This window comes from Oryza brachyantha, chromosome 9, assembly GCF_000231095.2.
Source record: "Oryza brachyantha chromosome 9, ObraRS2, whole genome shotgun sequence".
NCBI classification, from domain to species: Eukaryota; Viridiplantae; Streptophyta; class Magnoliopsida; order Poales; family Poaceae; genus Oryza; species Oryza brachyantha.
In genome coordinates, this window is record NC_023171.2 from 13,892,353 (window position 1) to 13,916,870 (window position 24,518).

At 44.5% G+C, this 24,518-nt stretch overlaps 6 protein-coding genes across 7 annotated transcripts; 3 read left to right on the forward strand and 3 right to left on the reverse strand.

Annotated features, from left to right (window-relative positions):
* Positions 1 to 2,229: 2,229 nt before the first annotated feature.
* LOC121055299 (skin secretory protein xP2-like) lies at positions 2,230 to 3,657 on the forward strand. Its single transcript, XM_040527355.1, has 2 exons — positions 2,230 to 3,496; positions 3,587 to 3,657. The coding sequence occupies exons 1-2, from the start codon at positions 2,230 to 2,232 to the stop codon at positions 3,655 to 3,657; spliced, it is 1,338 nt and encodes a 445-aa protein (XP_040383289.1).
* Positions 3,658 to 4,749: 1,092 nt separating this feature from the next.
* Positions 4,750 to 8,283, forward strand: LOC102699807 (protein XAP5 CIRCADIAN TIMEKEEPER). Its single transcript, XM_006660828.3, has 12 exons — positions 4,750 to 5,062; positions 5,524 to 5,589; positions 5,670 to 5,734; positions 5,820 to 5,932; positions 6,557 to 6,632; positions 6,732 to 6,808; positions 6,903 to 6,964; positions 7,051 to 7,182; positions 7,277 to 7,330; positions 7,592 to 7,657; positions 7,730 to 7,804; positions 7,887 to 8,283. Exons 1-12 carry the CDS (start codon positions 4,898 to 4,900, stop codon positions 7,935 to 7,937), a joined length of 1,002 nt encoding a protein of 333 aa, XP_006660891.1. The 5' UTR covers positions 4,750 to 4,897; the 3' UTR covers positions 7,938 to 8,283.
* A 1,381-nt stretch (positions 8,284 to 9,664) lies between these two features.
* On the forward strand, positions 9,665 to 11,144 carry LOC107304910 (proline-rich receptor-like protein kinase PERK2). The gene has a single exon (XM_015840950.2). It carries the CDS (start codon positions 9,665 to 9,667, stop codon positions 10,928 to 10,930), a length of 1,266 nt encoding a protein of 421 aa, XP_015696436.2. The 3' UTR covers positions 10,931 to 11,144.
* A 599-nt stretch (positions 11,145 to 11,743) lies between these two features.
* Positions 11,744 to 12,415, reverse strand: LOC121055300 (E3 ubiquitin-protein ligase EL5-like). The gene has a single exon (XM_040527356.1). The coding sequence runs from the start codon at positions 12,350 to 12,352 to the stop codon at positions 11,744 to 11,746; it is 609 nt and encodes a 202-aa protein (XP_040383290.1). The 5' UTR covers positions 12,353 to 12,415.
* Positions 12,416 to 15,986: 3,571 nt separating this feature from the next.
* On the reverse strand, positions 15,987 to 19,469 carry LOC102700085. The gene is made up of 2 exons (XM_006660829.3): positions 19,382 to 19,469; positions 15,987 to 17,193 (listed from the first exon to the last, which is right to left on the reverse strand). The coding sequence occupies exon 2, from the start codon at positions 17,178 to 17,180 to the stop codon at positions 16,164 to 16,166; it is 1,017 nt and encodes a 338-aa protein (XP_006660892.2). The 5' UTR covers positions 17,181 to 17,193; positions 19,382 to 19,469; the 3' UTR covers positions 15,987 to 16,163.
* On the reverse strand, positions 19,397 to 24,481 carry LOC102700368 (DNA-(apurinic or apyrimidinic site) endonuclease 2). 2 transcript variants are annotated; one of them, XM_015841231.2, is made up of 11 exons: positions 24,212 to 24,481; positions 23,623 to 23,731; positions 23,218 to 23,454; positions 23,011 to 23,096; positions 22,761 to 22,876; positions 21,799 to 21,879; positions 21,059 to 21,259; positions 20,806 to 20,957; positions 19,803 to 20,497; positions 19,580 to 19,694; positions 19,397 to 19,488 (listed from the first exon to the last, which is right to left on the reverse strand). In XM_015841231.2, the coding sequence occupies exons 1-10, from the start codon at positions 24,320 to 24,322 to the stop codon at positions 19,617 to 19,619; spliced, it is 1,866 nt and encodes a 621-aa protein (XP_015696717.1). In that variant the 5' UTR covers positions 24,323 to 24,481; the 3' UTR covers positions 19,397 to 19,488; positions 19,580 to 19,616. The 2 variants fall into 2 exon arrangements, with proteins under 2 accessions (XP_015696717.1, XP_006660893.2); XM_006660830.3 differs by having other exon boundaries at positions 19,404 to 19,491; positions 24,212 to 24,480.
* Positions 24,482 to 24,518: the final 37 nt, after the last annotated feature.

A 24,518-nucleotide genomic window follows, 5' to 3' on the forward strand; every position in this document is an offset into this window, starting at 1 on the left:
GGATTTAGGGGTTTGGGCAGACAAGATTTATGTGGTTGCCGGCATGGTTCCTCTTCCTCATGTGTGGGCTGCTAGGTCTAGGTCGACGATCTAGGGGTGCTCAAGGTATTATTCTTATCTATGTGTAGTATAATATGTTCTTAATTGTTTGATTTGGCATCCACAGGATTCTATGTGGGCTGGCTTTCCCTTCTCACGCATGGATGGTGGTATCATTTTCCCCATGTATCAGTCACTATATCTAGGGTGATCATGCTAGAATGGCGACGAAGGTATCATCTTTCCCCATGTGCAGCATGTTGTATTCTTACTTGCATGATTTGGCATCCACAGGGTCATGTGAAGGGTCAAAATTTTCTTCTCACACATCGATGGTGGCCTCATACTTACACATTGGCCACTAGATCTAGGTCGATGATGTAGGGTTGCAACAAAGGTATCATCCTTCCCCCATTTGTGGCATGACATGTTCTTGCGTGATTTGGAATCTACATATCAAGGAAAAGGAGGTCAATGGTAGTTGTTAGCCTGTTACCGAACCTCTTTTCCTATTGTACCTCTATTGTCATCTTAGTGAAAATATGAATTGAGAGGGTGCTGCACTTGGCCCCAAGGCTGCTCTTGGGACTGTACTTCCGAAGAGCTTCTCTTATTAGTACTTAGTCATATTCCTAAACCTTGTATCTATGTTAATGAGTTCTATGCATTGTTTCTTTGTTTCTTTCTAATAAACATATTTTTGTCGATATAAATAAGTTGCAACGGTAATCAAAGAAACTCTAATTAAACAAGGAAATCCATTTGTAGTGAATCATGATTATCCTCTTGAACCGGTCAAGACATGTCCTCACATGGAAGATAGTTGTATAAATTTCAATTTCAACGAAATCTCACATATCCTCACATTGACATTTGAACTTATAAAAATGGGTGTTCTCCTATTATGGGCGAACACCATTGACATCCTTAGATATATATGTGAGGTTTTCTCGCATGTAGAGGTATATACCTCCTCATCATTTGAGAGAGGTACCAAACATAATCTCATATATGAGGATTGAATTGGAAATTCACGTTTACGTATGTTTCAAAGTTTTTCTTCGGTTTTTAAGTGGTATAGGTATATACGTATCTTGACTTATACCATGAGATATACATCTCAAATACTGGAAAGTCTTTGGCATTGTTGATCATATGTTTTCATACCCTGTTAAGCAGTGAAGAGGTGTATACTGTATAGTTCCTAGCCTCTCCAAGAATTAGTGAGACCTTCCATATATACATAGATATGAAATTGGTGGTTGTAGATGCAAGCTCTAAGCTGTGAAATTAATGCCCTCGCCAAATAAGTCTCACAGCTAGGAATATTTGCATATTTAGTAATGTTATTATGGCCAGATAGGCATGAAATCCATCTTTAATTACTCGGGGTGGCTGTGGGCTGTTGGGTGCTCTGGCCATCGCTTTCTGTGTTCATATCTCAAGAACAAGAACATCAGTAGTATCTCTGAGATTCGTCTGAAAATGAAAACTTGTGTAGCTATCTAGTTTTATGTGACTGACAACATGTTTTCACCGGTTTTAGAGGGTATAATTATGATCTACTATAAAGCATTTTCCCGTTGCAAATTATTTACATGGATACAAATAAAAACTGTATTTAGAATGAAACACCGAACGTACAGTGCATGGAACACGTTCACATAAGAGGTACATGGTTGGAGCTGGGGTATAAAAGTAGCCCCCATTCCGTAAAAACTACTTACAGATCTACGGAAATCAGCGAGCATGCAAAATTGAGCTTCCTGCCGCCTGGTAAGTTCTCTTTCTTTCTACTCGAAAAATTCCCAATCTTTCTCCTGTTCTTGCAAGTTAGAACTAGTCCATAGCTGTGGATTCATGTCAGATTGCAGAGAGAGAAAAAAAAAAGCTCGTTTCTTGCTCGTGAAATCCAGCATGTAAGGTTGTGGAGTTTGTCGTAAGCTTTTCTGCTTTGTTAGATCTCCATGAGATTTAGTTGTTCACAGGAGGAGTAGATGTTGGTTTAGGCTTGTGATTGTCAAAAACTCCATTAGATTAGTGAATAGTGATCTGCAGGTTGAGCAGTGCAGGTTTCTGTGCCTTGGTGTGCCGCCATGGCCATGGCCGACGCCGATTTTTCGGTTCATTTTTCTTCCCCCCAAACGCAGGTTGGTTGCCTGATTGTGGCCAAGATTCGTGCTGGGGAAGATGGTGAAATCCAACGGCGCGCGTTCCATGGGAGACTCCAACGGGAGTCCGGCCCAGCAAGGCCCACGCTACCGCGTCATCCTCCACGCTGTCGCTCCGGCCGGTGAGAGCCAGCGGCCCGTTCGCGCTGCCGGCCAGGTCCATGCTCTCGCCGGCGGAGGCGGCGGCCGCGGCGGCGGCCACCTGAGTCCAGCCCAGAATGCTGTTCTGGCCCAGATTCGCCGGCCCAGCAGGAACCCCTGGAGCCGCACCGTCCCGTCGCCTCGCCCGAACGGCGGGAGCTTCCGCGTCATTGACACCAGCTTCAGTCCGGAGCACGAGCCTACGCCGCCGCCGCCGCCGCTCGTCTCGGCGCGTCAGTCTGTTCTGTCGCCGTGTCCCGTATCCGCTGTGTTCGCGTGGCCTGTGCCGCCGCGTGGGTGGACCGTGTCATCGACTACCGGCCGCCACCGCTACGTCGGCGCGAGCTCGTCGTCTTCTGTACCACCGCGCGGGCGCGCGCCTGCGGCGGCTGCGGCTGCTGCGCCAGCCGCGCCTGATCCGGCTACCGGACGACACCGCTACGTCGGCGAGAGCTCGTCGTCTGCTGCACCGCGCGCGCCTACTCCTCCACCCGCTGCTGCTCCGCTGCCCGCGCCTACTGCCCCTCCCGCGCCTGCTCCGGCTACCGGCGGCCACCACTACGTCGGCGAGAGCTCGTCGTCTGCTGCACCGCGAGCGCCCACTCCTCCACCTGCTGCTGCTCCGCCGCCCGCGCCTACTGCCCCTCCTGCGCCAGCTTCGCCACCCGCGCTTGCTGCCCCTCCTGCACCATCTTCGCCGCCCGCGCCTGCTCCGGCTACCGGCGGCCACCGCTACGTCGGCGAGAGCTCGTCGTCTGCAGCACCGCGCGAGCCTACTCCTCCACCTGATTCCGCTGCGCCACCCGCCCCTCCTGCGCTGCTGTGCATGCTGCTGGCCGGGCAGCAGGTGCTGCACGAGGTTCGTCCCCCTACCGGGCCGGCGCGTGCGCGGCTGGCGGCCACCGCGCCGGAGGACGCGTTCGAGGAGTACCTCGTGGAGCGCGGCGTGATAGAAGCCCCAGTCGACGCCGTTCCTTGGCGGGTCGTCGGCGGCAGCGAGGAGGCCGGCATCGTCGTCATGGCAGGCCCTGTCCGCGACAGGGCGAAGCTGGAGGCCGCGGAGGCCAGGGAGCGGCGCAAGAACAGGATGGAAAAGAGGAAGGCCGCCGCCGCAGCTCGCGCGCAGCAGCCGCCGCCGCCGTCAGGTAATCGACCGCCTCGTTTCTGATCACCGTGTAGACATTGCACTACGATCCTAACGCAGCATTTCGCCATGTCTTGCGGTGTTCTTGCAGATGCTCCTGGGAGCTCAGGTGGCCAGAACAAGAAGCGTGGATGTGATGGCAAGAAGAAGGAGCAAGCTTGATCGATCATCAATGGAGCCGATGAACTGTTCATCATCGTGCCCATCTGCCACCAAAATATTTCGTCTACATCGTCTCCGTTCGATTGAATAATTCGCGTGTCGTTTCCCGATCGATCGACTGCGTGTGCTGCTCTCTGAGCCATGGGGAGTTTTGCGCTCCATTGATGTTGTTCTTGTGCGTGCAAGGGATTTCATTCCATTCTTGCATGGGTCGTCGAACTGTTTTTTTTTTTCTTTTCCTGCAGTCGAAACTCCTTTGGTTTATTTGTTCTCGGTCGAATCATGAATTGTACAACATCGTGGTTTGTTTAATTTGTTTTGGACTATTTATGACAATTGAAAACTTGTTTGGCTTGGTCTGAAATGATGTTTGTCTTTCAAAAATATTTCCAAATCTTTTTGAGTCTTTTCTCCCCTTCTGACACAAGTGCGTGATAATTAAATAGGGGTAAGTTGTATTTAGGGAAAAGTCCAGTTTTTTACTCAACTTCCATCGAGGTTCATTTTTCATCATAAACTTCAAAACTAGTTATTTTTCAACTTAAATTTTGAAGCCGGGCCAACTTCACCCTCGGACTAATTTTGGTGGTTGTTTTAGCATATTAGAAACCGTATTGCTATTTCTATGACATGTCGATAACTAAATAGGCTATGTTGATGAAGGATAAAAGACGAAAAATTAATTGATTTTGTGATAACTATTTAATGATATAAATGGTGAACTTTAGAATTATGAGATGATAAACTTTTGAATATAAAACTTTTGTAAAAAGTATACCGTTTAGCAGTTCAGAAAACGCAAAACGCGTCAAAAAAATCTAAGACCAATCAGGTAAAAACCATGGTATTGCCTGCCCTAGGTGAGTGACTGATTAGAAAATGTGGCACAATTCTTAGCAAAACTGATTAAAAAACTAGTCAGACCTTTTTTTTAAAAGAAAAACTGAAAAATCGATACATTATTCCATCGGGCCCAAGTGAAATGTGGACCAACTAAGCTAATTACTCTCAAACTGTAAGTCGGTTAGGCCCGGCCCAACAAAGCAGCCAGGAGGCGAGCAAGCTACCAACAAGGCCGTCGTGTTCCTCCCAAATCCCTACTCCTTCCGCTCTCGGCGGCGGCGATCCATCCCGCCGGCTCCCCCACCCTCTGCGCTGCCCCGGCGAGCGGGGCGCCGCCTCGTGAGGGCGCCTTTAGAAGCCCTCGTCTGGCCGTGGAAGAGCGGCAAGGGGCGACGAGATGTCGGGGTTCGGCGACGGGTACGTCGGCACGGGGCAGGACGCCGTGAAGATCCGGCGGCTGCAGAAGCAGCGGGACGCGGAGCTCCGCAAGATCGAGGAGCTCAAGAACAAGTCCTCCGACGGCCAGCCCGGCCTGCTCCAGTTCGGCTCCAGCACCTCCGAGGTATGGCCGCCCGCCTCGCTTCATGAATGAAAACTAGGCTTCTAGAGCCAACCGCGTAGGTGGAATTATTGCTCGCGCGTAGCTCCGTATTTGTGTGTGCGTGCCCTCGTTAGCTAGTTTGAAGTGCTTGTTCTAGTGGTGCCATGGGAATTTTGTCATTTGTAATACTCCTGATTCTGTGATAAAGATATCTTCCATGCTTCTATATAGTTTCATGTTGTGTACTTGTATTTCTATCGTTATGTGATTCATTGCAGAATTTAGTAACTTTTATACAGAAATACTTCTTTCATGTTTTATCTTTCAAATATTAAAGCAATGATGCTTTTCCACCATATATGCTTCTTCACAATTTGCATGGTTGACAGTTCCCAATTATTTCAGTTTCTGAGAGCACAATAGAATTGTATATATGTTTTATTTCTGTTCTAGAAGCTAATATGATGAACCGTGACTTTCAGATTCTTGAGACTGCGTTTAAGAAGGAAACAGTCGGTTTAGTTACAAGGGAGCAGTATGTCGAGAAGGTAATTTGCAGATATATTTGTTACACACTATGCCAAAAGCGATTTTTTGGGGTCTAATCTATCATCACGTGGCTGCACAGAGGGTTAATATTCGGACCAAGATCGAAGAAGAAGAGAAAGAAAAACTTCAAAAGCTGCAACAAGAGTGAGATTGAAGTCCTAGCCTACCAGAATTGATGTCATTACATGATATGCCTACACATAAATTAATGATTTATTATTTGTTTCAGGGAAGAAGAATTGCAAATGCAAAAAAGGAAAAAGAGGAGAGTGAGGGGAGATCAAAGGTTATCTTTCTGCGATGACATAGAGAATGGGAGTGATGAAGATGATTTTGAGAACCGTATGGCCCTCTTAACCTTCTTAGCTTGTAATAGTTCATTTTGTATTTTGTGTTGCCTTGTTCTAATACATTTTTTCTATTAACGTTTGAACAACTTATGTGTTGATATCCACGGAAACAACTGAAGCCCTGTTTTTTCAGCTTAAGATTATTGTAATATGGATTATTCAAAATAATCTCAAACAAATGATTAGATTATTGTGAAAGATTATTATAATCTAGAGCCCATATTAGTATATTACTATAATCTGATAAGCTCCTCTAAGGGTACTTTTTTCAGATTATTGGATGGCTAAAGACCCACTAACCTAGGGTAGTTAAAATAATTACCTACCTTACCATATTTTACCTACATCAACTTATAATAATCAAGCTTATTGTAAGTTGGATCAATAATCTAGGTTACAATAATCCTAAGTAGAAAAACACATGGCCCAAATAAATTAAATTAGATAAAGTAGTTAAGCAACCTGTTGGATACTGGGCAGGATTTTATTGGGAATAAAAGATAATTCTCTCTGCGCTATTTTTTGTCATCTTACAGTTTGGTTCCCTGGGGGTTGTATTTCTACTGTGTCTTGTATATTTTGAATCTTGATCCTTTAAACTTTCAATTCTTTACAGAAGAACCTCAAAAGAAACATGGCCCTATCAAACTTGGGAAGGACCCAACTGTTGAAACAAGTTTTCTTCCTGACAGGTATTCTTTTAGTTTATGATTATAATTTGTTTGTCGATTGATTCATTGTTTCCAAGTGTTGTTTAACCTGTGAGCTGGTTGCTAAGAATGATCCATCAGGGAGAGAGAAGCAGAGGAACAAGCAGAACGAGAACGTTTGAAGAAGCAGTGGCTGCGTGAGCAGGAACTGATTAAAAGTATCGCCACAAGCTTATAGGATTACCAACCATTAATATTTAATCATTCAACCGTATCTTTTGGCTAACTGATTAACAATGTCTCATGTGTCAGATGAACCTCTTACAATTACTTACAGTTACTGGGATGGAACAGGGCACAGGAGAGTTATCCAGGTAATTTTCTAACCATTAAAAAAAGTTATCCCCTTTTAGTTGTACATGTGGACCATATGATTGAAACAAACCTATATATGTGCCAGGTCCGTAAAGGTGACTCCATTGGAGAATTCCTAAGGGCTGTTCAGCAGCAGCTTGCCCCTGAGTTCCGTGAAGTGCGGACAACATCAGTTGAGAACCTTCTTTATGTGAAGGAAGACCTTATCATCCCTCATGTATGCAAGCTTAAGTCTGCTCTGTTGTAAATAACATTGTTGTTTATGTATTTTTAACTCTTTTTTAATTCCATGTTCCTTCTTTTGATAACAGCAACATAGCTTCTATGAGTTGATTGTCAACAAAGCAAGGGGAAAGAGTGGACCGGTAATGCATGTTTTGTTAGTGCTCCTGTGGTGTTTTGTTTTGATAAAATATGTTGATAGCTTCCATATAATTCATTCATATGTATAATCACTTTATTTTAAGATGAGGATGGTAAAAGTATGCAGTTTTCTAATCTATGTTGTCACAACGCAGAACTTTTGATTCTTCTATAGACAGGAGAATTTTCTGTTTTTCCATAAGAATCTTGACAACCTGAGAGCTGATCATTTGCTAACACCTTTCTCTTTCCCTCTTTTTTAGCTTTTCCACTTTGATGTTCATGAGGATGTGCGGACCATTGCTGATGCAACTAAAGAAAAGGATGAGGTGAGATATCTCCAATATCTTGTATTTCTAGTTCCCAACGTCGCATTCTAACCTCATGTTTTATTACTGTAGTCTCATGCGGGCAAGGTCGTAGAGAGACACTGGTATGAGAAAAACAAACATATATTTCCTGCATCAAGATGGGAGGTTGGACATTCACATTTTTATCCTTTCATGCTTTACAAGTCATATATGTATGCTCTGGAGTAACATCTTTCCTGTCTTGCAGATCTATGATCCTACTAAGAAGTGGGAGCGTTACACGATCCATGGAGATTAAAAACCATAATAATATACAGCAGAAATTGAGAGCCTTGAACCTGCGCATGTTTCACTTTGGATTTCTGCGACAGTTAGCACACAAATTGTACTGGTGACTTAGTGGTATAGTGTTCTCTATACCAAAGATCGTTGGTGTTTGAAAAGAATCCACACTCTTAACGTTATGGCCAATTTCATGTACTGAACCAACACTTGAATCAATATTTTATGCATGTTTCCCATACTCTTGTTTTTTTTTTTTTTGGATATTCACTTCCGTGGGAGTCTGTTCAATTGTATTTCAGATTCTCTTCTCTTCATATGTGTGGCTTCAACATTCAATAGCGTACGGCTGTGTTTAGTTATAGTGGCGCATTTACATTTAGATGAATACGTGTTTTAATGCATGCTGGATATTATATTTTCCATGCAATTGTTCATGGGCCTGCGTTGACGTTCTTCTGAATTCTGAAGAAAATAACTGACACCCTTGTTTTTTCGCTTCTGCTTTTGCTTATCAGCTCAAATTTAAATTTATAACCTTCAATTTTCATTTGATTTTTGGGTTTTTTTATCATAGTTTATTTTTTAACCTTTGCTTTTAAATTGTTAAAAACATATATGTAAAAATTATATTCATAATTTTTTTATTTATAAATATGTTATTTTGGATTTTCTTTAAAAAAGGCCAAAAATGACCGACTCATGATTCGTAAAAAGGCGGAAACGTACAATGCACTAGTAATACATATGAGCTCGGTGTCGGAGCCGTAATAGTACTCTTCCCATTTGGCACTTAAGAATGCCAGTCCCTCCCTTTTCCTTTTTTTGAAAAGTATAAATACCAATAATAACAAAGTCTCCATCTTTTTCTTATACTTATACTTATAATCTAAAATTTAAATTTTAAGACTTAAATTTAGATTTGATTTTAAAGTTATTTTATTGTAGTTTATTTTAATCATTGATAAGCCATTTTAATTATGGTTAATTTAAGCGAATCAATGAGGCTAAAGTTATGCTGATGTATGTTCACCTTACTATAACACCGCCAAATTCAAACAAATTTAAAATAATGAAAAAACGTAGAGTTTAGTATAGTTTGCCACGGTTACCATGTAGGAGTAATAACCATGATTGCCATTGCGCTTACTCTCGGGTACGGTAACCTCGTCCCTGGCTTAAAGGTGGATGAACTAGAGTATTAGAGACAGACTGAAAAATGCTGGTTTCTCAGTAAAGGCTTCTGCATACCACCTAGGCCGCGTTCTTTCGCCCTCTCAAGTTAATTTATCATCTCGTTTTTCACATACACGTTTCCCGAACTACTAAATGGTGAATTTTTTGCAAAAATTTTTTTATAGAAAAGTTGTTTTAAAAATTATATTAATCTATTTTATATTTTAAATAATTAATAATTAATTAATCATATACTAATCTATTACTACGTTCTCCGTGACAGAGATAAGCTAACTTACCTCTATCTGCCGAACACACCCCTAATGCAACTAGTTGGATCAGTTGAACAAATGTGCATGACCAAATGAACCCAACTACACTTCAATCCTTACCTGAAACTTCAGCTAAACTTGGATAAAAAACTTCAGATTTCCTCTACTCCATCCAATCTCCATGCAACACGCACCTTTCTCCTACTACCACTACACCCGAGTGCACCAAATCCTCCTCCTCTGCCTCCCTTAAAACCCTACACCTCCATTGCCAAACTCTTCACACATCACCACCATGGCTTCTTCGCTTGCTATCCTCCTGCTCCTGATGCGCCTCTCCGGTGCCATTGCCGCCGTCTCTCCTAACTACATCTCGAGAAGCACCGAGCAGCAGATCATCGCCACCGTCGCGCCCGCCGCGGACGTCGGCCAGAGCGCACAGCCTTTCCTCACCTCGCCGTCTGGGCTGTACGCCGCGTACCTTCGCCGCGCCGTGGATAGCTCGGCCGGTGGCCCTGGCGCTGATGCCTGCTACGTTCAAGTCCAGCACGGCGACGTTGGTGGCGGCGGCGGCAGTGTGTGGGAGTCGGAGTGCACCCTCGTCGGCGGCGCCGACGCGTGCGACCTGGCGTTCTCGCCGGTGGGGCTCGAGCTCTTCGCCGGCGGGCACTCCTTGTGGGACACCGGGATCGACGCCGAGCCTGGGACGCTGAGCCTTGACGACGGCGGCGACATGAGGATCGTTAGCAAGGAGGGCGTGACGGTGTGGCAGGCGAGCGGCGAGCCGTGGACGGGGCAGCAGTGCGGGGCGACCATGCCGGTTTCGTCGTCACCTTCGATTGACGTGCTCCCGCCGCCGTCGACCACCACCAGCGCGAAGCTTCTGACGCCGCCGGCGTCGACTCTTGCCGGTGCCGGGAGCTCGGACTCATCTTTCGGAGACCAGCTCACGCCACCTACTGACACCTTGCCCGCCTCGCCTGACCAGCCACCAGTTGGCGCGCTGCCCGACCAACCACTGCTGCCGCCGCCGCCGCCTCCGGCCGCTGACGCGATACCGGCCTCGCCGGAGTTGCCCCTGCCACCACCGCTGGTCGACACATACCCTGTCTCTCCCGACCAGCCTCTGTACTCGTCGCCACCGCCGGCTCCGACGGCCATTGTCCCTCACGCGCCATTGCCACCCGTCGACGTGCCCCCTCTCACCCCGCCATCGACCGGCGTCAGCGGCAAGACACCAGGTGGCATAGCACTCCCGCCTGCGGCCGGCGGCGGCGGTGCGCCGCACCAGCACGGGTCGCCGCACCACCTGCCCATGGGAGCGTCCCCGCCGGCGGCGGGTGGAATGCCCGACGCGCTGGCGCCGAGCGGCGACCATGGCGCCGCCGCAGGGGGGCTCCCCTTCGGGCAGGGACAGCAGCAAGGCGCGTTTGGCCAGCACCAGCTGGTGAACGGCGCGGGGCAGCCATTGGAGGACAGCTCCGGCGAGCGACCAAGAAGCGTGCACACCACCATCGCTGGCTTGGTTGCTCTAGTGATTTCACTTGGTTTTGGCTTCTAAAATTTCCCCCTTTTTCTTGATAATTCGTGTGGAGTTTGTTTGTTTCCTTCTTGGCGATTTGCCAAATTTGTAGCAACAAAGCATGCCATGTTTCATAAAAAAGAGTAATTTGTGTGATATATTGTTCTCGTGGCCATAGTGTACGTAGCGATGATAATTGCTTTGTGTTCTTGTACATGTCCAATGTATATCATGTTTGTCATTGTCTAAATAATATCGCTGTTCATGAAATGAAAATTTTAGACAATCTTTGGATAGCTGGGAACCAAACGAACTCAACGCAGTGCTCTGAGCCTGAACGATTCATTACGGGCATAGTTGTGAAGAATGTCGATGATAAATATGACATTTTGAAATCTAGCATAAAATCTCAAAACTAAACATGGCGGTAACATGGGTTAATTAAAGCCAAACGATATATTTGCAAATGAAAAATAATTTAGAAATAAAACACTTATATACATATTCTTAGCGATATGAAAGTCAAGAATAGAAACTAAATTTCATCGAAAAACCCAAAATCAACTCTAAATTTAAGTTTAAAAATTTAAATTTTGATTTATAAATATAAACAAAAACAAAAAGCAAACAAACATTCCTACGAATCAAGAAGAAACAACAAAGAAATTTTGAGAAGAAACAACAAAATTAATCACACATGAACATACAAACCTGAAACTACTCGTATCATTGTTATTAATCTCGTAGTAAACACCTCGAACAATCCTATGAAGCTAAGTTTCTCAACAGCAAAATGGAACTAAACGCCTACAAGACCACACGTACTGACTTCGTATTACAACTGATGAGTATTCATGGCAAAATTGCAGGAAGCACACGGGACCCGCCGGCGACGGGCAGGAAGCCAATGCCGCCGCCGCGCCTCTCGCCGCTCTCGCCGTCGCCGCAATGGTCCTTGGCGTCCGCCCCCTCCTCGACGCGCGCGACGACGGGGGCGCGGCAGACCGGGCAGGTAGGCGCGCGCGTGAGCAGCCACCGGTCGACGCACTCCCGGTGGAACCCGTGCCGGCACGCCGGCAGCACGCGCACCTCGTCCCCGGCGGCGTACTCCGCAAGGCACACCGCGCAGTCGGCGCCGCCGGCCTCCTTGTCCACCTCCTCCTCCTCCTCCCTCGACAACGTCTTCCCCTCATCACCAGCGTCGTCGCCGTCGAGCACCAGCCGCACCACGTGCACCGGGATCCCCTCGAGCGCGCGCTTGGTCTCCTCGGATGACGACGACGACGACCCGCGCGCAGCGCCACCGCCACCGCCGCCGTCGTCGTCCCGCCCCCGCCGGCCGCCGTCGCAGAAGCAGGCGTAGAGCGCGGTGAGCGCGATGTAGGACACGCTGGCGACGAAGAGCACCGTGGTGGTCACCCCCAGCGCCCGCTCCATGTGCGCCCGCTGCGCGCGGTCCATCGAGTGACCCAGCCCCGGCACCGGCGCCGCCGCCACGTTGCCGCCGAGGAGGCGGCGCCCGCATGGCTGATGCATAGCCGCCGCCGCCGCCGCTCGATGGAGATGGTCAGCTAGCTAGCTCGCTCGCTCGGCCTCGGCGCGCGCGCAACGCGGCGGGTTTTAAGTAACGCGTGCATGGCCAGGTGGGGGAAGGGAAGCAACGCAACGCAACGCAACGAAGGGAAGGGAAGGCGAGGGAAACGAAGCTTCGCAGGAGCGCAAGGAAGGGAAGGAAGATTTTGCCGTGTGCGGCGCGACGGCTTTAGCTGTTTCGGCTGTGTTCGCGCGGGCGTGGGTCGCATTGGCTCGCACGTATTTGGGGGTGGGGGTGGGAGTGGTGGTGGATAGCTGTCTGTCTGACGCCGAGACGGAGGGCCAATCTGCGGGCCGGGTGGGGGGAGCGGTGCGTGCATCTCTAGGTTGGTTGGGGACTCGGGGGAGGGAAGGGGGAGTAGTGCAGTGCAGGGCAGCGCGGTGCGTTGCATTGTTGCATGCGTCGGCATTGATTTCTCCTGGCGTAGCTAGGGTGGTGCATGCGATCGGCAGCTATAAATGTGCACCCTTGATCTTTTCACTTCTATTTCCGTTCAGATTTATAAATTTAAATTTTTAATCTTAAATTTAAATTTAAGGTTTTTTTTAAAATTTATTTCCCCGTCTTACATTTTTAATTGTTAAGACTATGCATATAAAAATTTTATTCATAATTTTTTTAAAAAATATGTCAGTACAAGTGACTTTTGAAATAGGGGAAAACACAGGGAATGTTACTTTGGTTTGATATTGCCTCCTCATGTATGACAACGATACGTTGTAAGGAAATTATTATGCGTACGACTCAACCATTTGACTTAAATACGATCCAATTAATCAATGGTTACGGTGCCACTCATTTGATCCCCTTTGTCTAATTAATAATACAATATTTTAGTCATACATAAGTAGTATAATTGAGTCGTAAGTATATATAGCGGGATTGATGTTGTAAATACCCCGTATAGTTCACTTTGGTTTGAGATTCCCAACAAGACTATTGCTCATGTGTTTTCTAGCTGTAACCCCCTCTCCCCACCCCCGACCCTATGCTTGTTGGAATTCAAGTAGGCCAAGATGAATCATGGTTGTATTTCATGGTAGACTTGATTGAGGTTGCTAAAAGACGGGTTATTATGTCTCTATCTTATTACCGACTATGGTAACTGGTTTCTTTGACATTTTAAATATCAGGAAGGTTAGACTAATATGACGATCTGTCGCCAAGGAATAAAAGGATGTGTTTCAGGAGGGACGAGCACAACCTAATTAACTTGTATTGTGCTTATGCTCGATCGACTGTCTTGTGCTTCTACTAGCTAGATTGAACTCGGTTAATTTGATTTGGAAGGCTTGAGAATAACATTGAACAAAAGATGCACTAAGCCATGTGGAATAAGACTACACGAGAACACACGAACGATGGCTATTGAGAAGAATCTCGGTTGAATTGGGTTTTTGCGGTAAATCAACTGCCAAAATTTGTGGTGGCTTGATAATTTTCTCATATATAAGTATTCCTAGAGAAATTTAAGCACTAGCTGTACATACAACTTCAGTGTAGCTTCAATGTTAAGTTTTAGTGTGTGCCCGTGCAGTTAATTTCACTCTAATAGTTTCGCTTATATTTATTCTTATAAGCTAAAATTTAAATATTCAACTTTAAATTTGGAGTTAATTTTAAGTTTTTTTATCATAGTTTATTTTTCAACCTTGCCTTTTATATCCCTAAAAATACGTATATAAAAGTTTTATTAATAAATTATTTTTATTTATAAATATGTTAGGTGACGAGGACCTCGCGTTGGTTTTAGGCAACGGGTGGTGACGGCCGTGCGATGTGGAGGAGAGAACCTGGACAGTTTGGCATGCAAGCGTCGTGGTTTTGTACTGATCAGGCAAGCGAGCGAGTACTCCAGTGCAATTTTGTCTTTGTGTTGCCACCTGGCCTCCATCTACGTAAATAAATAAAACTGTCGATGCACAGATCAACGCGCCCGCTGAATTTCGGTAGCCATACAAGCCCAACCAAAACTCAATTCTTGGCCTTTCTCAAGCCATGGGCCGCTAGTACTCCAGTGCAATTTTGTCTTGTTTGAGGCCCATCTGCGTACATGACACAAGCAATGGCGATGGGCCTGTACATAGTGTAGGCCCATGTGAATAGAATTATGGCCTTCAGCAATAACTGGGCTAAAATAGCTGGACCTCCTGAATCCCAGGAATCGCCTTCATCTATCATCTTTTCCTTTTTTTTTTTTTCTTTTGAACAGATGAGAAAAAATATAGCCTTCGGCCATGTTATGGGTAAGTAACCGGCGTAAAAATTATAGTAAAAGATTTATACGATTAATTAATTATTTACTAAAAATAGACTGATATAATTTTTAAAATCAACTTTTCTATATAGAAATATTAGAAAATAATATACCGCTTAGCAGTTTGAGAAACGCGAAAAAAAAATAGAGAATGAGTTAGATAATATGGCTAAAGGACGGGGCTTTCGTCATTTACGCTCTTTTATTATTGCGTTAGTTGCCATGTCGCGGTCGACATGGATAAAGAGGGCATGTGTACTCTTCGATTTCATTTTTAACAACAGGTTTCGATTGATTTGCTGATTGGGACATGGGCTTAATCCAATACTACTAAAAGCTGGTGCCTCGCGGTTTTGTCGATGCAGTGTTGATTCGGTATTATCACCCACATGCCTCGTCAAATCATTAATGTATTAAAGCTCACATGATCTTATTAGCCTAGTGGATTAAATCCCGTACCGGCAGCTTTTCTCATAAAGGCCAGTAACTAAGTCACATGATCCTAAGGTGCTCGATCATAAGTCAAAACTAAATGTGGTTAACAGAACAGTTCAACTTGTTCTAGCTCATAATCTTAGCAAGGTAGCTAGTCTCGGCTTATCAATGCTAATAACCTAAAAATCTAGCTCAGGTCGGCTCACAAGCTAACTCGTTAACTAGCTCTTACTTATTTCATGTTTATAACACTATATTTACCATTTTATCTTACATTAACATAGTATAATTATTAATCAAATACTAAATAGTAGATAAAACAGTAAATATGTAAAAATATAGTTATACCTGCTATAGTAACCAGCTTTTCATTAAGTTTATAAGCTAAAAGCCTAACTTGATTCACCCATCACACAACCAGTTCGAGCCAAACTAAGACGATCCGAGTAATGAGTTCTGAGTGTTTTTTCACCTCTAATCACAACAGAAATGCTAAAATACAACATAACGTTGGAATAGGATAAATCAAATACGATAGGTATAACGGTATGTCATTTCTTAGTCTTCCTCTAATCACAACAGTTTCGAGTCGAATTAACCTCAACGATTTAACTGATCTAACGCACAAAAATACATATTGTTATGGCAAAGGCAATTAAACTGTCGTCGCAAACAATTCGATCCATTCATCACTCGTTACGCTTAAACAACAAACGAGTGCTATGCGTTTATTCCTCTGTACACGAGCAATTTCACCACTATATACATTTCAACAATTAAATCACACACGAACGCCCCCAACACATGCATGCATGATAATAAATCATTCGTAAATCACGCGTCTGACACTGCAATCGCTTTAGGACAACACGAAACCTAATCTGTGCACGCTGTGCGACACCGACGAAACGAAACGAAGCCATCCTCCTCTAAACGCGGCGAACCCCTCTAATTACTACAGGCCCGGCCATGCACGGCGCGCGGGCTCACGCGGCGCCGTCGACGCGCGCCTTGGTGACGCCGGCGCAGGCGTCGACGAAGTCGCCGTCGATGAAGTCGGTGGAGAAGACCTGGAGCTTGTCGCCGAGGCCCTTGGCGAAGACCTCGGCGATGAAGAGGCGGGCGTAGCCGTGGATCCGGCGGGTGACCGGCTTGACGCAGAGCACCGGGTTGTCGGCCTGCGGCGTCACCGTGTTCTCCACCCGGTAGAAGAACCTCCGGTCGGCCACCGGCGGCTGCTCGCCGAGGAACTTGATGTTGCTCTCGAACTTGGTCTCCGGCAGGTCGGTGTCGATCCAGTTGTCCTTGAGGTAGCCGGCGCTCCACAGCGGCTCGCCGGGCTTGGGCGCCGGCGACTTGCGCGGCTTCCACACGCAGATGAGCCGCCGCGGGAGCAGCTCGGCGATGGTCTTGTGGAACACCGCCTCGTCCTGCGGGACCAGGTGCTCGCCGAGCTGCTCCACCAGGTACTTGTCGAACTCCGGCGGGTCCTCGTGGCCGAACTCGGTGCGCACCTCGAGGATCACCACCTCCGACTCCGTCTCGCCGAGGAACCGCTTCACGTCGGCGAGCACGACGTCGACGGAGTAGGTGGCGAGCACGCCGTGGCAGACGCGGCGCTCCTCCTGGACCCGCACGTCGATGACGCGCGCCCCCGCGGCGAGCTGCTCGTACACCGACAGCGACTGGCACTGCGCGAACGGCCGCGTCACGAACGGGATGCCGATCTTGTTCGTCGCCGAGTCGTGCGTCCCGGGCCACACCACCTGGTGCACCCTCACCTTCTCCGGCCCGAGCTCCGCCATCCACTTCTTCCGGTCGGCCGGCCGGTGCTCGCTGCCCGGGAACGTCTCGCCGCCGGCCGACAGCCGCGTCGCCAGCGCCTGCTTCTCGCTGGTCACGAGCTTCCGGCGGTTCACCTGCGACGAGAAGAAGGCGCCCATGGCGTCCAGAGGGTTGCTGCCTTTCTTGCCGGAGTCGTTGCTATTGGAGGAAGACGACATGACCGATCAAACCCTATAAATAAACCAAGGATTTTAATCCGGCTTGCCCTGACCTGGAGGTCGCTGTAAGCTCGAGATTAATAGCAAAATATCTCTCAAACTATATAGATATCAATCAATCGATCACTGCATGAACTATATATCTCTGTACACATGTAGAGATAAGATGAGATGAGATGAGATCGATCGGTGGCTAATTGTTCTTGCTGGAGATGTAGCTATTCTGATTGGGACTCGGGAGGAGCAACCAAGGCAAGCAGAGTTCTTGGTTGAACTGGGCGTTAGGTAGTGGCTGCCCGGACAAGATTTTTTTTTTCTAAGGACAAGAACGTTTTCTGGAGTTCTTTACTCATTCGGAGTGATGGTTTTTATGGCGGGATAGTGAGGGGAAAGGGGCCAGGAGGACAATGATAGGTGAGTAAGGTGGGTCACTAGGTGCTGCGCTGTATGGCTGGATGCTGTATTATAATGTCAACATGTTACATGTCATGGAGAACTGGAGATGAAGGTTCCAGGCTCATGGAATGATCTGTCGGGGAGAAAAGGTTGGAGCTTTTCATTGATTCAGATTTAAGCCACAGATTGATTGCAGGGATGCAGCAGCAGAGCAGATTGTAGCAGGGTAGGTGTGTGTGTTATAAATTTACAAATTTAAACTTGTATGTTGGTGGATGATATAACTCATATTAAACTATTTTGTTAAATTTTTTTATATTTTTTTATAATTATTTAGATGACATGTAAGCCACGGATGTGTGTGCTAAAAAATTGCTTCCCCATGTGGTATTGTGGTCTAGTGGCAGGCTGGACAATGAATCAGGATCAGTCTCTGAAAGTCTAAGGGCATCTCAATTAGCATCTTTTACATATGATGCTTTTCTATGTTAGGTTCAGGTTGCAAAATAAATTACCACTGGAATCACAGTACAAACCAATGGGAGTTTGCTGTCAGGTTGCCTCGGTCAGCTGCACATAGTAAACTCTAAAAATACACTAGGTCACTAGATGAACAGGAACGATCACTATCCAGTAGTATCCACCGTGCAACACGTGGATTTGTACCTTTGCTCCATCTATCAATTGATTTTAGGAGGACGAAAATGAAGGACAGTGCACAGCGAGCCACACGAGCTTGAACAGGTTCTGCAGTAATGGGCGTGTTTTAACCCTACAACAGAACTGGATCGTAATTTTCAAGTCAACTAAAAGCTTGCGAAAGTTCAACTGAAAGCCGATGCTTCGTTTCAGAAGCAATTCAGTATCGATTTCAGCTGCTCCAAACGAGATGCTCGTTGGGTGTACATAATAAAAAAAAATACTTTGAATCATGCAACAATAGTTGGTTGCTTGGTGTTATGTTATTCAAGTAATTAGCTTACGATAATCATGCATTACATGTGCGGATGTTCTAGCATATGCCTTACTGTATTATATTCGAGCCATACTATCAAGGGCCAAACCAGGAAGTAACGCTGATGTAGACCAATGTTACCAAATTTATATCTATTCTAAAAGAAGTAACGCTGATGGCAGTGAATTTGCCGTATACTAACTTATATTATATATTGTCTTAACAACTACTTCTTTGTACATAAAAATGTATTTCAAAATAGTTTTATATATTGGTTCTATTTTTAATCTCCAAAATGCAAGTTCCAAGCAATACTAATATGTATATAATTTATTTCTTCGTAGCAAAGCACGAGTATTTAGATAGTACTTCAGAAAAATATAAATGTAAGGGGAAAAAAATTGGACAGACGACCAGCGCCAAAATGTCCCAAATTATGCTTAATAAGTAATAACACCATATTTTTTTAGAAAACAGAAACACAAGTGCATAATTCTCACAATGCCAACAAAACAATATACTACTAATATGCGATTAACTTCACTTGATTTCTTTTCATGCTCTGCTAGCTTTTCAATTAAAACATTCAAAGGGTGATTGCAAATTTAAGTGAGCCAAACCCGACCAAACAAAACTATGATAAGGTTCCAAGGTGGCATTTGATTGGTAAGCAAACAACATAAGACTACATAAGATTGTTTCACTTCTTTTTTTAGGTAATGGATATGATCTGGCTGTCTGGCCTTTACTTCAATCGAAGCTACAGCCGGTTTCACTTACATGTAAACAACAAAGGAGCCATGGAACTAATGGTAGCCATCTAAATTAAACATAAGGTTAAATTATGTACCTGCGTAATGCGTAACTAAATATTAATGCTGACTCAAATACCAGCTTGCTCCAGAAAACAACGTCAGAGTTTCATCAGTGTATGGAAACAAATGACACGTGCCCAGGCTACTGGAAACAAATTCAGAATTTAGCACTTAATTAGATTAACTTGTCAAATAAAAGCACCACTACATACAGTGTGAAAGTAAATACTTACAGTGAATATTTCGCTTATCTGAGAAAGAAGAGACTAGTCACCGGCGTTTCTCTTTAGATTTTACAGTGGCCCACTGAAAGTGACCACAGTTTGATTCTGGGTTTGATGCAGGTCCCTGTCATAGACAAACAATGCCAATGCTTTTCATCCTCTGTCAAAAATGCACCACCTTTATGGTTGTTTCTCAGATGTGAACCAAGCAATCAATTCTTAAGTTAAATACCTGAGCACGGGCACAGACATAGAATAGGCGACCGATATTGGAGCCTTTCTTCACAGACCTTGGAATGCAAGGTTCACGATGTCCTTTGCAAAGCGGCAGGGTCATCTTCATTCTCTGCTGTATTCTTTGCCACTCCAATGTTGCGTCATTACATTTATCCGTTGAAAGTGAATAGGCTACATTTGAGTTCCCCTGATCTTCAGTAGCTGCAGTTGTGCACTGGATGCTTTCTGGCAGATTCTTTGGATCATGTAATACATCCATACCAAGTATAGTATCTGGCGGAGTAACTAGGTTATTGCTATTGCCATCTCCTGGCTTTGACTTTGATTGTTGAAAGAATGACTTGATCGTTGGTTGGGAAGACAAGTTATGTTTGTTTTTCTTGTTTGGCACAGCGTTGCTGCAAGAAAAGGAAGTTTTTCTACTTTGTGTTGCCAGTAATGTTGCAGTATTATCATGGGAGTTACCGCTTGAACCTTCATTTAACAACTGATCAAGATTTTTCCGCTTGATGACACTATGAAGTTTGCTACCTTCAGAAATTTCAGCTATAACAGTTGGTTTTCCTTCCTTACATATAACTTTGCTTCCCAAGCCATCGCCACAGTAGCTTCCATCTGTTCTATGCATGGACATATTTAAATCTGTGGTGTCTTTATGTTCATAAACTATGCCTTTCCTTAGGAATGATACTGCATGTTGGAAAACACAATTAGTCAGCACAATGCACAAACAAGCAGTATTACTTCAATATGCATGCAAGTATATGCTCATAAGTCAAAACTAAATTACTCCCTACATCCCAAAATGCAAGTGTTCAGATTCATAGCCAGAAATAGCTACATTTTGGGACGGATGGAGTATCAAATTAAGCCAGGAGTGGCTGCCATAACAAGTTATATGCTATGATAAACTGAACATTTATAGCCATCTATAAGTTAAGTAGGAACATCACAGCCTATGATACTGAAAAGGCAACTTAACATAAAATGCTGCTCACCTATACTCTGTTGTCGTCCACGGATTTCTGGAAGATATCTAGCAGCTGATGAAGGAGTGCTATGAACTGGAAGTTGAGGTATCTCATTCAGCACAATATATACTGGAATATGATCTGATCCTTCTAGCTTACTACTTTTCCCTCCTTTCCACCTGTGGACAATGTAATATAATACATCATTCTAATGTGGTGCTGGAATACTGCATGCTATCAACTTTGTTCTCATAAAATAAGATTTTCGACCATTCTATACATTGACATATTTTCGCTATTCCCTCTCCGGAAATGATCCATAATTTCACATTCTTCCACATGGCAGGAAAAAATGCTATGGTCCTCCACAGAACCGCAATGATGGAAGCAGGCACCAGAAATGAGAATGTGATCTATTCTAGAACCATAATTGTACACTTCAGCTCCAACTTTTTGATTAAAACAGGTATAAGCTCCCAATCTGCATAAGAAAAAAAACAACAGCATTAGAATATCAAGATACATAGCTAGCAGGTAATTTGTTGTCTCCATTGTAGTTTTAGTCATGAAAGGAAAAATGATAATTGTTCCATAAACAAATATTTCCTCTGGTAAAAAATATTTGTCGTTTTAGACAAGATTTGGTCAAACCACTAAAATTCCGACAATCAATTTCGTGTTAGAATAAATGCATAAAATCTAATAAGTTTGTGATATTATGATACTTTTCGAGGAGAATCTATGTCTATCATTTGTCTTGTATTTAAACTACACTTTTAAGAAATTTCGATGGTTAGAATTTTAGAAGTTTAACCAAATCTTGTCCTAAACGACAAACATTTTTTATCGGAGGGAGTAAAAGACATGATTTGTGATCCTCAATAATGGGCCACCTATACAGTAGCTCTTAAATTTCAGAAGAAATTGTCTGTGGGCATGGAGTGACTAGAATTATAGCAAAGCTTAAAATAGGTTGGATAAGCACATAGACATGAAACAAAGAAATAGGGCATTCAATACCTTTCAGGGTGTTTTGATCTGAAAGCATCAAAAAATGGACCTCCATCTTCTCTCAGCATGGATCTCAACCATTTCCGAAACCTTGAATTAGGGAATACGGCAATGAATTAGTTTGTCATTATTCACTGCATTCATGATTAAAGCACTCTAAAGAGAGGATATAATTGATCTATGTATCAACCACATCAAACTAGTGCACACATCATGAGTGGAAACCCAAGTTTAAAACATGAAATTCAAGCTTCGCTCATCAACAATTTCTACTGAATTTGAAGGCATAATACTGTAAGACACATAAAATCACTATAGTGGAAAGTAGTGATAGCTATAGCCTATAAGTATTGTGTGGCCTGTGCACGGAACTTCACTTGAAATGCCAAAGTTTTACTTAGGGCATTTACAATGTAGAGACTAGGATGATGTCTATAGAATTAAATAAATTGCTACATAGGATAAAAGATGATTTGACAAGTGAGTAAATGAAGAAAGAGAATAAAACCATATCATGCATGAGACATGGTTTTCACAGTACATCCAAAACTTAATGTGAGAAGGATAGCATTAAATCTAGATATGAATTAGTAGTATTTGCATTAAAAAGCACTTTTTAGCACCAATTTTTTTATAATGAGGAGGATATAGAAATCATTACTAGTGTCTTGCATTGTAAATGCCCTTATCATATGATTAATAATTGCCTCCACTATCCTAATTGACCAAGTGCATTAGTACATCACCTCACCAACAGATATTCTCAACAAAATTCTTGTGAAGAGAAAAGTATCACCAGATCATGTTATGGAACCTTCCTATGAAACAAATCAATGCATTTACTAATACTATTGATATTATTCAGTTTATTTTCAATTCATAACAAAAATGCAAGTTCAGTAGAACGTCAACCTGAGATTTCACCATGGTCCAAGTGAATCTCACTAAAAAGGATAAGGAAAAGGACTTACATTTGCTTCTCGAATCCAGGTGGGGCATCACAACGATCTATAGAAGCAGGTGCGATATTCAAATCCCCAACAACGAAAACTCTCTTCCCAAGAGCCAGCATATGTTCCCATCTTCTCTAGAAGATATTGGAAAGATGAAGACAGTATAAGAAGAGTCCCTTAATTTAACTACCAACATTGGCAGAAATCAACAGATTGTGGAACTATTCCTCTAAAAAATGTACGCGCTGACTGAGTGAACACGACGTACCTGCAATATTTTGTAAAACAGTAGCTTAAAACGAAGCCGTTCTTTATCATCTTCCTGAACAGCTGGGCCATATATATTAAAAAGAACTGTGGAATGGTGCAGTATATATCATCAGATAAAGAAAAGATATCAAGTGTGCAGCAACTAAACATCGATATGCTGCATGCCAAATATGCTGTCTGCATTCCAAGGGAACAAGAGGCACACCAAAATGTCCATGATCAGTGATGACACAGCGCCCCTCATTGTCCAACTTGAGTAGATCTTCTGTTGTCACTTCACCAAGATCCTCCTCTTCCACAGGTGTTACAAGAACAAAATCCCCAATAGCTTCGCTGTTTTTTGCAGGCTCTTGTAATCCAGTAAAGCCTTCTTCAGCTGCTACTGGTAAAGCAACCTCCTGACTGGAAAATGCTGATGTTACCCGGCAAAATGTGGCAACACCTGCAATAGAGTAAAGTACAGAGGTTACATTACATTATGCGGCATTCAAACTAACTTAATCAACAAACTAACCTATTGAAAAACTCCAAGTAACAGTGTATCATCAAAATATCCCAAATCAGTCGATGAGCATTTCCTAGTTAATCATCATGACTCCAGAAAACTCACCAGAGTATGCTCCACGCCCTTTTGATGAACGATTGCATGAAATAAAAGCCTCGTATCCCTCAGCCATGATGACGTCCCCGGACAAGTCCTGCCTCGACAATTTTGTCTCCTAAAATACATCACACTAACTTAATCAGCTCAGCTCTACTGAGTAGCAGGCTTAACCCCACCTCATTGAGTAACTGCCTGTGGGGCGTGACCGCGGTACTGAAAATTGAACACCAATTGTGCAGCTTCCAACAGAAAAACAGTTTTGTTTTATCAGTTCAGATATAAATAAGCTATCCCCAAATTAACAAACAGTGCATGTTCTAAACTTATGAAATCAAGCGGCTATGGCAACACGATGCAAAGTTAGCGCATTCACTCATAATTAGACATAACAATGCGATCGATTATATCATTGGCGGTGAACTAGAGTGAGTGAATCAGTGAACTCTGAAGTAGTAGCCTACCAAACAGTTTAAGCAGCTAGGGTTTATACATACATGATGAGGTTAATTGGGATTTGGGACGCATGACTCATGACTCATGAGCCGGTGCTGCGAGTGCGGTGGGGAGGGAGGTAGGGGCAAGCGGTTGAACGGACCTGGAAGCAGATGATGTCGGCGTCGAGGGCGTCGAGGAGGCGGCGGAGCGAGCCATGCTGCGCCACCCGCGGCCGCAGCCCGTTCACGTTGTACGTCACTATCTTCACCATCCCCGCCGCCGACCCCGAACAGAACGCCCCCCAAGCTTCCGCCGGCGCCGCCCCGGCGGTGGTGTTGCCCTTGCCGATAGAGTGGTGTACGGTCCAGGCGGATCTCCGGCCGTCCAGGCCGCCGGCGAGGGGCGAGGCGAACCCGATGCGGACCGGCGGACCGCCACCCAGGCCCCACGTCACGTCCACCGTCCGA